We start from the raw sequence: 11,473 nt of genomic DNA, 5'->3' as shown, positions 1-11,473 counted from the left end.
CTACAATGCTATTACGACTAGTCATAATCTTCCATTTACTTCCATTGAAAAATATTTGCAGATATCTTCAAATGAGTTTTGACTAGTCATAATTCCAATTCAAGATATCTTTAAATACGATTTACCTAGTCAAAATACAATTAGAGATATCTCCAATTACAATTTGACTAGTGGTAATTCAATTAGAGATATCTTCAAATGAGTTTTGACTAGTCATAATCCCAATTCAAGATATCTTTAAATATGATTTGCCTAGTCAAAATACAATTAGAGATATCTTTAATTCAAAAATTTTAAAGATATCCAAAATACATTTGTAGATATCTGCAATTAATTTATGACTAGTCAAATTGCAGTTGTAGATATCTTGATTTGGAATTTTGACTATGCAAATCATATTTAAAGATATCTTGAATTGGAATTATGACTAGTCAAAACTCATTTGAAGATATCTGCAATTTAATTATGGATATCTCAATCAGATTTTTGACCAGGAAGAACGTTTTTGGAGATATCTGCATTAAGCTTTGTGACTAGGCGTAACTGCAATGTAGATATCTGGAATTAACAATTTGACTTGTCAAAATTCCTTTCTAGATTCCTTTCTTGTTGATGCGATCAACCTGAGTTGGAATCTGCCTTTTGCCGAACTTTTTTTTCCCTCCCTTTTCAAATCTCATATCGTATGGAAAGGCATTTCATTTCAATACAAATAAGGAAATAATTCAAAAGTTGAAAATAAATATTGGCTAGGGTTAGGTTAGGTGTAGGGAGGGCTTTATTGTCCCAATAAGGTGCCATATATTTAAAAACTGGAATTAAAATTATCATTTACATTCAATACGTTATTATTGGGTACTGTTTTATGATGTACTACAATACTGATGTGCAGATAATTGCCACTATTTCAAATAAGTAGTATAAATAGCAGAAAATATTATTTTAACATAATGTAAATAAAATCTATAGCTATTTGCACTTAGTGTAAATAGCATATCCTTAAAAAATACTACTATTTGCACTTAGTGTAAAGAGTATCTATCGCTAAGAAAATTTTATTTGCACAGTGTAAATCTATATATAATCTAATTGGTGCAAATAGCCGCTGCCTAAAAGAATACATTGGCACTCATCACTGAACAAAGTAGAATATCATTATCATGGATTTCTTGCTATTACAATACAATACTCCCACCTTGTGGGCTAATTCCTATGGAAGCTCGTTTCTGCCACTAAATAAAGAAATAATTAATTAATAAAGAAATAGCAACTTTTTAATCTCACAATTATACAATTTATAACTTGCATTGTTTATATCTCGCAATTCTGAGAAAAATTCAGAGTGAATGGTAAGATAAAAAGCTGCAGATTACCTTTATTTTTCATTCCATGGTGGAAACAAGCTGCCATAATGACACAAGTGAACCTAAATTCATACACAACGTAATGTAACCTATTAATAAATGTCATCAATGCCAGATAAACTTTTATTAAAGTGTAATCTTTTAAAAATCAGCCTTCACCTTTTTTGACTGCATCTGATTATGAGGCATTGTTCTTGTCCGTCATGCATTTATTTGTACTATTTTTCATGTGTGAGATGTGTGTGTGTTTTTTTGTTTTTTTTTAATAATTCCATTGTTTTTCGTTATGTCTAAATATTTCATAAATAAATTTAGATGAGCAGTTTGCGGTTTTCTGCCTTAATTGAACATTACACAGCATTTGGTCCGTTTTGCAGCAAAACAAGCTGCCATAATGATGCAAGTGAACCTGAATTCATACACAACGTAATGTAACCTACTTATAAATGTCATCAATGTCAGTTAAATTGTATTCTTTTTAAAATCAGCCTTCACCTTTTTTGACTGCATCTGATTAGGCGTTATTCTTGTCCGTCATGCATTTAGGCTATTTGTACTATTTTTCATCTTTTTGTGTGTGTGTGTGTAATTCCATTGGTTTTTATTATGTCTAAATATTTAATAAATAAATTCAGATGACCAGTTTGCGATTTTCTGCCTTTATTGAACATTACACTGCATTTGGTCTGTTTTGCAACATGATTCAATTAAAATCACAGTGCTGTACATACATGCACGCTGGAGACGTTTTACCCCATAAGGCTGCATCCAGATTTATTTAATAATCCATGAAGCACTTCATCCAGTAGCTTTTCTCTAAGTGACAACAAAAGCAGACTTTTATTATGTTGTTAGCAGCAGGTGGGGAGGAGCTCAGTAAATTTATTCTCACAGCACACAACAGCAATTCGACTAGGAGCAATTGTAATTCAGATATCTTTAATTAAATTTCGACTAGTCGCAATTATAGTTTGAGATATTTTTAATTAGATTTGCGGATGTATGATGCGCTATTGAAGATATCTATAAAGTAATTACAGATATCTTAAATGGAGTTTTGACTAGTCATAAAGTATTTAGAGATATCTCTAATCCGATTTCTTACTAGTGCAATTATAATTGCAGATATCTCTAATTGTCATTGTGACAAGTCAAATTATAATTATGACTCTCCGAATTATAATTGTGACTATCCAAAATTATATTTATGGATAGTCAAAACAAAGTTTTAAATGTTAAAAGGGCTTGCCATATGCCATGCCATTGTTACTAGTCGAAATCTAATTCCTGATATCAAGAATTAGCATTTGAACTAGTAAAAACTGAATTGTTGATATCAAGAATTTATATCCTGAGAATGAATAAAAGTCAAAACGGCTTGCCATAGGCCTCTTGTGGTTTATTTTGTATAATACAGATGGATTTAAAGATCAAGTAACTGTCCTGAAGGGAGTATTTTGTTTCCAGATTCATCTGCTACAAATGTCTTGTTTTGAAAAATACAACCTTTAGACAGTAGTCAACATTTGAAGTGGATCAAAAAAGTTAATAAAAAAGGTTTTGATCCACTTCAAATGTTGTCTTGTGTATATAAATGTATAAATTAGTATAAAGTACAGAGAATGCTGTTGGAACCACACTACAGCCATGAGTATGGGATTAACTTTGTGCCAATTAAAATGAATGTAATTTTTCAAGAAACGTATGAAAATATAAACTGAAATGGAATAAAATGTCTTTGAAACTGAAAAAATAATTGCATGCAAAATTTTTGACTTCGTTTTTAATACCCGTGTTTTGCGACTGTTTTCTCCTCTTTCATTCGTTGATCTGTACTTACAAATACGCTTCCAGAGTTTTCATTTACGATTCTGAAGTTTTCATTCGCCATTCTGGCACAAATCTCTTGTGGGGGCGGGACAGCCATTTATGCTGCGGCGCTCGGGGAGCAGTTGGGGGTTCGGTGCCTTGCTCAAGGGCACCTCAGTCGTGGTATTGAGGCGCTGGACATTCACTCCCCCCACCTACAATCCCTGCCGACCCAAGACTCGAACTCACAACCTTTGGATTACGAGTCCGACTCTCTAAACATTAGGCCACGACTTCCCACTACTTGCTACTAGTCTGTCAACATAAGCTTTTAGGAACGTGAGAGAAAAAGAAGATCATATGGAGGTTTAATTGTTAAAGTAATAACTCCGTTAACTCCCCACCAGAGGTCACTCGCTCACCACATGGACTCTTGCACCACACTATCTGTTGCACGTCACCTCAGACTACAATTCCCATCATCCATTGCACTGAGGACACACACACAGCTGATTGCACTGATCACACACCCTACATAAACCATGGACTTCCTCTTCCTCTCTGCCGAGTATTGTTTAGCATATATCCTAGCGATAGCTACTCTACAGAGCCATCTCAGCTGTTATAGTCTTGCCTTGTTAGTTTTCTCGTGTTTGATACCTGCCCGTGTTACCTGGATTATCTCTCTTGCCTTGCCCCTGTTGGATATTGTTTGCCGATCGAAGACCCACGCTCGCCCTAGTACTATTTGTCTTGCCATTTATATATCTGTTTGCCTATGTTTGACCCATGTCTGTTTGATGACCACGCCTTTTAATAAAGCTCTGCAAATGGATCAGCTTGCCTCATGTCTCTTCGGCTCCGTAACAATAATATACAGAATATGTTTAAAATTCATTATGTTTTAAACACTGCAATGATCCTTTCAACAGTTCCTGTTACAGTATAAGTTACAAAACAGTGAATGAGTATGTTATGTACTGGAGTGCCATATAAGTCTTTATGGGGTAGTCCATCCCAAAAAATGAAAATTCTCTATTTACTGATGTTTATGACTTTTTCATGACATAAACACAAAGATTTTTAAGAAAATAATCCATCTCCGAGAATCCAAATGACACAAGTGGATTGAAACCCATGCACGTATGACAGTTGAACGGAAGTGATTACTAATAGTCAAAAGTTTAAATTATTAGTGTTTTTATTATCTGTTGTTTTACTTCAAAAAATATTGATTTAACCACTAATCATCTTTAGGACTCACAGAGATGGATTATTTGCCTAAAAATCTTAATTTGTGTTTCCCTGTCCAGTAGAAAGAAAGTAATATGCATTTGGGGCAGCATGAGGGTGAGTAAAAGATGAGAGAAGTTTTATTTTTGGGTGAACTATCCCCTTAACAATCATTTGCTGTTAGTATGCTAATTCAAGATCAGCATAGACTAATAAGAATAAAGTGCAACCTCTTGTGTGCGTGTGAACTGTGTTTGTTTTAATCTAGAGCTCCAAAGAAATTAAAATATTTGCATATCAGGTGTCTGAAGATCAAGATCCCAGTCATTCAAAGGTGATGTGTCTGAACAAAATAAGATACTTGTCTGATGAGGGCAATGGATCTCTGGTACTACCACTGCATCCTCTGGGTCAGCATCAGAAGTTTGTTTATGGAAAAGTTGCTCCGCTCCCTGGAAATTGAGAATGTATTATAGTCTAACAATACCAGCTGCTTTGAACTCCCATGACACATTTCAAACTTAAAATATTTCAAACAAATAAATACACAATATAATTATTTAATTTGATATGTATTAGTAATTTTAACTTAGTAATAAATACATCAAAATGATGCACCATTTATCATCTGTAATACCGTTGTGTAACCATTAGATGGCTGTATAGCCCTATATATCCAAGACTGTGTATACCCTAGTTGCTGGAAACAGATTTCAGTCATAATTATCTGTATGTATTAGGTTTTGCATTTGGATACATATTTAGGCATTATTAAAGACTACTTTTTGTCAAAGTTTGTTTGTTTCCCGCCCCCCCTCCTCAAATTCTCATCTGAAGTGGCCATTTTTGCATTATTATTAGTCAAATCTGGACAGAAAAAACATGGTTAAAAAGGCTTTACATTGCCAAAGTTGTCAGCGCAGTGATTGATAGTGCACTTGTAAAATAGCATTGGTCATTGTCAGATACAGTACATTTAGCACTGTACATTATGCTATGTGCTGGGGGGAAATATGAACTAATCGAAGCAAATATGATCTAATTGAAGGCTATAACTGTATGTAGATAACCAGGTCCAGAAATGATTGGGCTAAATCAAGACAACTTACCATGAGTGTCCTGATAACGACGATGATTGATGATAATGATGATGATATCATTCGCTGTGCTATTCCTAAGAAATCATCTCAACAATGTAGTGTAGCAGCAGAACAATACTGATAAAAATCATAATAAAAATATTTATATATTATTTTATATCATTAAAATGATATAAAAGCCGCTAAGAGACGCTCACATCCACACTGGGGGCGCAACACTAATCAAGTTTCCATCCAGATTTTGCGCTGTTTTGTTATCTACAAAGAGATATGCGTTAAAAAAACTTTGCGAAATTTGCTGTCTACAGCCTGTTTCCATCCAACTGGCCTTTTACCGATAAAATGGTGTGCGTCATTACGTCATCCCTAAAAAAACTAATTGTCACATAAATTTTGGTGTATCGCAAAAAAAATGTTGCCCTTGAGCTGTTTCCATACATAATTTATCCTATTGCGTAAATTATAGGCTAGGCTAGCTGTTCTTCAAACAAACAAACAAAAAAAGCCTATATTAAATTGTGTAGGCCTACATAAAATAATTTTTATTAAGTGTCATGAGGTTTTTTTTGTGTGTACTTTGTTATAGACTAGATAGATAGGCCACTGTGGATAATCAAGCAATGATCATAAACAGTTGCAGTTGTATTATTATCATTTTTTCTGATTAACGTTTATAGGAAATATGAATGTTCATTCCAGTTATTTTATTTCTCCTAACCGATCGTCATATTAACCGTTAACTGACAAGATTATGCTAAATTACAATTAAATAAAATTTAAATTGATAGGTGGCTTGACCCATTACAAATACCTAAATTTGTTTCCAAGGGATTCATTTTATACTCGCAAAAAGCAGCATAAACAACATGAAGGTGAGGATTCACGGAGCGCTTCTGCGAACGGAGAAAAACATAAGCTATTATATAAAAGAAACAGGCCCATATGCAAAATATATTTTTCTAAATAATTAATGAATTAACAAAAATGAAAGAAAAAAAACTGCAACAATTAACAGAATTTCAGTTCATTTTTGTGATGCACTCTTGAGAAAGCGGCAGTTTTCCTTTATTTCACAAAAGTACGTTTTGTTTTTTATTGTGAATGTACACAAATAAAATAAATATTCGTCACCGGCAGTGTTGGGGAAAGTTACTTTTAGAAGGAATGCATTACAATATTGCGTTACTCCCTAAAAAAGTAACTAATTACGTTACTTAGCTACTTTTTATGGAAAGTAATGCGTTACGTTACTTTTGCGTTACTTTTTAAATATGAGCAGGGCTTGATTGTTTTTAATAAAATAAGTTCTAATCAAATGTAAAAGCCCTTTCACACCAAAAAGTGTAATGAATAAACCTCAGGCTGAAGGAAAAGTAAATGCACGTCTGTAAAGGAGAACGCAGGAGAAGAGGGTTCAACACTCTTCAGCAATAAAAAACAATGAAGCACAATTGTTAATTTATCTAAAGTCATTTTTGCTTATTAGTATGGTTGAACTGGATCAAAGGTCAGCAGCAAAGACACTGGTTAATAAAATGGGATTAGATATATTTGTGTTGTTTAACATATTTAAGTATTGTAGGTTTGTGTCATATTCTGAGTTTGCATTTCACTGTTTTAATTCATTTTGATGAACACTAAATCTGTTTTTTGTGAGTGGGATGAATTAATGCACATTCACATTTAGTCTAGAACTACAGTAACAGCATGTTCACACAGCGCACTGTCAGTCAATAAATGGGAAAAAAGTAACTAGCGTTAATAATAGCGTTTTTTGAAAAAGTAACTCAGATATTTTCTTGTAAATTAAAAAGTAATGCGTTACTTTACTAGTTACTTGAAAAAAGTAATATTATTACGTAACTCGCGTTACCCCCAACACTGGTCACGGGGCCCCCTCATCGTTTTAATCATCTGGATTTAATTATATCACATGGAATTGATCTTACCGATATCGTACCTCAAAGTGATGATGTTACTGATCATTTCCTTGTATCGTGCATGCTGCGTATTACTGATATTAATTATATGGCTCCGCGTTATCGTCCGGGCAGAGTTGTTTCAGATTCACAAATAACCTGCCTGATTTATCTCAACTGCTCTGTACAAACTCGTAATCTTGAGTGCAAATGGAGAAAAACTAACTTGGAAGTTTTTAGGATTGCGTGGAAAACAGTATGTCCAGCTATAGACAGGCTCTAAAAGCTGCCAGGGCAGAGCATATACGCAAACTCATAGATAATAACCAAAACAATCCGAGGTTCTTATTTAGCACAGTGGCTAGATTAACAAATAAACACACGCCACCCGATCTAAATATTCCCTCACAGTTTAATAGTAATGACTTTATGAATTTCTTTACTGATAAAATAGATAACATCAGAAATACAATATCAAATGTAGATTCTACTGCGTCTATTTCAGCTTCATTCAAAGAAAAACTGCAGTGTTTTACAACTATAGGACAGGAAGAGCTAAATAAACTTATCAATGCATCTAAACCAACAACGTGTTTATTAGATCCTGTACCCACTAAACTACTGAAAGAGTTGTTACCTGTAGCAGAAGAACCGCTTCTCAATATTATTAACTCATCGTTATCTTTAGGTCACGTCCCAAAACCATTCAAGCTGGCGGTTATGAAGCCTCTTATTAAGAAACCACAACTAGTGGTGTCATGTTTGTGTGTTTGCGGTTGGGTCTGCGGTAATTTGATAGCACTACTGCGCAGACTCAGACTCCAGAAAAGATGAGCGCGACATAGTTTCACTTTGCTACAATAGAAGGACATGGACCGCCTCCGCCTCGCCCATTCTTTTTTACAGATTTGTTTACATTAAGCGACTGTTCCGCTCTGAATAACTTCTATGCTTGACTTCTACGAGTTTAGTAGGTTATCTTTGCGCTCCTGGGCGCGGCTCTTGAACGCTATGGAGATTCAGCGAAACAGCAGATTATTAAATCATCTCCATCAATCCTTTGTATTACATTCACGGCTCTACGAAAACACGCAGAGGATGATATTGTTGTCTCTGTTACTTCTGTGCGGTAAGTGGATTTATGTTATTCTTTTAGTTCCATTCGTGAGCCTTTCGGTTTCAGACATCAGCTACGACAAATGCGTGAACTGACACTAAAAACAACGCGTTTAATAGCGAAACCACCGTTATAAATAATGTGGCAAACCTTTTAAAAAAATGCATGTCTCATCTCAATCAGCTGTTGATATCTGCTGAAAAGATTCACCCATCCGAGTCCACTGCAGGCAGAGTAAAATTTACAAACTCAATTATATTGGTTGTGACATGTCTCACACAATGATTGCATTTAAGAACAAGCCGATGCTTAATAAACCGACAACCCATGCGAGATTATTGACCATTGCACCGTTTTCGAAATTCGCCTGGAATGTAGGCTATAATTAAAGGGCCCCCACATCATGACATTAGGGTGCTTTCACATCTGTAGTTCGGTTGGTCCGGACCAAAGGCAAAAAATTATACATTGTAGCTATTTTTAGCCGTTTTGGTTCCTTTTCACACCACACTGTGTGAAACCCTGATGAAAAATATTTTAGGTGGGGCTGTTTGTGAGGGGGGTCCTTGGGCTCCTCCCCCAGAAAAAAATTAATTTCATAGATGTGATTTCCTGCATTCTGGTGCATTTTAGGCCACCCATGTCCCTTGCTTATACCAATAAAATAACTCAAACCAGTCAATACCAATGGTCTAAAAAGACAATATTATTTGAACTGCCATGTAGAAATCAACAGTTTTACAGGTAATGATAATGAACAAGTTGCATGTTTATTATGCCCCGTGTCCAGATAGAAAAAGTGCAAACGCATAACGATAAATTATTATAGGAAATACAACAATCTAGTTCTTTAATCAATCCCCAGCTGTAGAATACATATCTTTAAAGTTCACTGTAGACAAATTGGATAATGGATAACAGTCTGTGTTGATACTAGAGAAAGAGAGAAGGCTCTCAAAGAAAGCGTGGGACAACATTCTTGAAGAACACCAAGTATGAGAAGAAAAATTATTTTAACATTTTAACTAGTATGAAACACAGTAATCCAGCTCAGAACTTCGAAACAAACATACAGTTACATTCCTATTGAGATCACTATTTTAATGGCAAATGTGTGTGAAACGTGGTGTGTGACTGTGAGTGAGTGAGAGAGACTGAGTGAGTAAGAGAATGACAGCATAAAAATGAATACGCTATATTCACTCAAAATTGTGGCAACAGATTACAAGCAATATTATTAAATACATTTAACAAATTAGAAGTGAGTAATAATTAATCTAATTAATTCCTTAAAAGTTAACCATTTAAAATGAGTAAAATTTACAAAAAATGTTTTAAACAAAAATATCTGAATTAAGAATTCTTTCTTTTTTTTTTATTTACATTAATGCTACTCGATGTCGCCGGCGCTGCCATACTGCACTCGCACTCTGAGGTAAATGTCCAGCGCAGCAGGTGCACTGCTCTAATCTTGGTACTACGGGCGATATTTTCAGAGCCCCCAAACCATAAAATTCGACGACGATGATTGGCAAAATATAAACTTTTTTGCGTAGCAACAGGGGAACCATTGGCTTAAATTCCAACACTGTAGGGCTGAGGGAACTGGAACCCAGGGAAGACAGCCTATTGGCTACTACTACACCAACATGAAGTGAATGCAAATATCATTCTGGAGAGTTCTAAACACATTCTAAAGTAAAACCATTAATAGCATGTCATTAACACACACCATTTTTCAAAATGAGAGATTATTAAAAACTTATTATTATTAAATAAAAAAATAAATAAATATAAAAAACTGGCAGGGAGGTCGGCGCCCCAGCGCCCTCTATGGGCGAGCCGCTGCTGGTGAAACCACTGTGTGAAATTTAAATAATTTAAACTTTTCACCACACTTCCTTTTCACATCGCACTAGAGTTCGTTTTCCCTCTTGGTGCGGTTCGTTTGGGCAGGTGAGAAAGCAGCAATCGCACTCGGGTGCGCACCAAAAGCGGACCAAACAAGCGTACCGAGACCTCCTTGAAGAGGTGGTATCGGCACGCTTTCAAACGAACCCTGGAGCGGTTTTGTGTCTAGCAGTCAAGCGCTTTGAGTACCCAGAAAAGCGATATATCTATAACTAATAGCGCTATAAAAAATTATTATTTTGTGAATGCAAGTGAGAATTTGTGAGAAACTTTGATTTTGTTTGTTAGAATATTTACTATTGCAGTTGAAAACCAAATAGCACCTCTTCATATTAAAATGTTGTGTAATTAATTACTCTTCTCCGCGCATTACAAGAATGCTGTCCTGACAAAGCCTCGATTCGCGCTGGCTGTAACTGCATTATATATCTCACTTGCATTCACAGATATATATATATATATATATATATAAATATAATTATATATATATTATATATTATATTATATAATATATATAATATAATATATAAATACTATTGTAATTTATAAGTATTTTTTTTATTATTATTATTCTTCCCTAAAACTGATCGTGCAGCCCAAACCGTAAGGCCTAGAGAGCTGAAACTTGGTCAGATGGTAGTAGTCCGGCCTTCTTGTCAGATACAAAGGCTCGTCCCAATCGGCCTAACGGGGGCGCTACAGCGCAAAAAACTAACTTTTCAGACATTTATGGCCATAGATCGTAAACCGTTTGTCATAGACTCAAAAACTTTACATTGTTGCGATCCTTGGGTTAGCATGAACAAAAGTGTATATGTGAATTTTTGGCTCTACGACGCACGTAAAAATTCCCGTAAAATTTACCTATATCCCAAACCTAGTTTTGCGAATCGATCGGAACCAAACCACTGCAGAAATATTCTGTGGACACTGAATATCAATAATTATCAAATAAAAGTTGAAATTTTGATTTTCGTGCGAAACGGTACGCCAATTAGCGTCTATGCTAACGTTAGCCAA

General features: G+C 34.9%; 1 protein-coding gene across 1 annotated transcript in view; it reads left to right on the top strand.

Annotated features, from left to right (window-relative positions):
- The first annotated feature begins 8,233 nt into the window (after positions 1-8,233).
- LOC306879348 (uncharacterized protein) overlaps positions 8,234-11,473 on the top strand; it is a 29,880-nt gene continuing 26,640 nt past the window's right edge. The window contains exon 1 of the mRNA XM_079432201.1: positions 8,234-8,554. Within this exon, the coding sequence (XP_079288327.1) occupies positions 8,374-8,554 (181 nt within the window). The 5' untranslated portion in view covers positions 8,234-8,373. The remainder of the gene's footprint in view (positions 8,555-11,473) is intronic.

This window comes from Barbus barbus (genome assembly GCF_936440315.1).
Source record: "Barbus barbus genome assembly, chromosome: 13".
Lineage (NCBI taxonomy): Eukaryota > Metazoa > Chordata > Actinopteri > Cypriniformes > Cyprinidae > Barbus > Barbus barbus.
The sequence above is the reverse complement of the archived record's forward strand: the minus strand, read 5'-3'. Positions and strand labels throughout refer to the sequence as shown.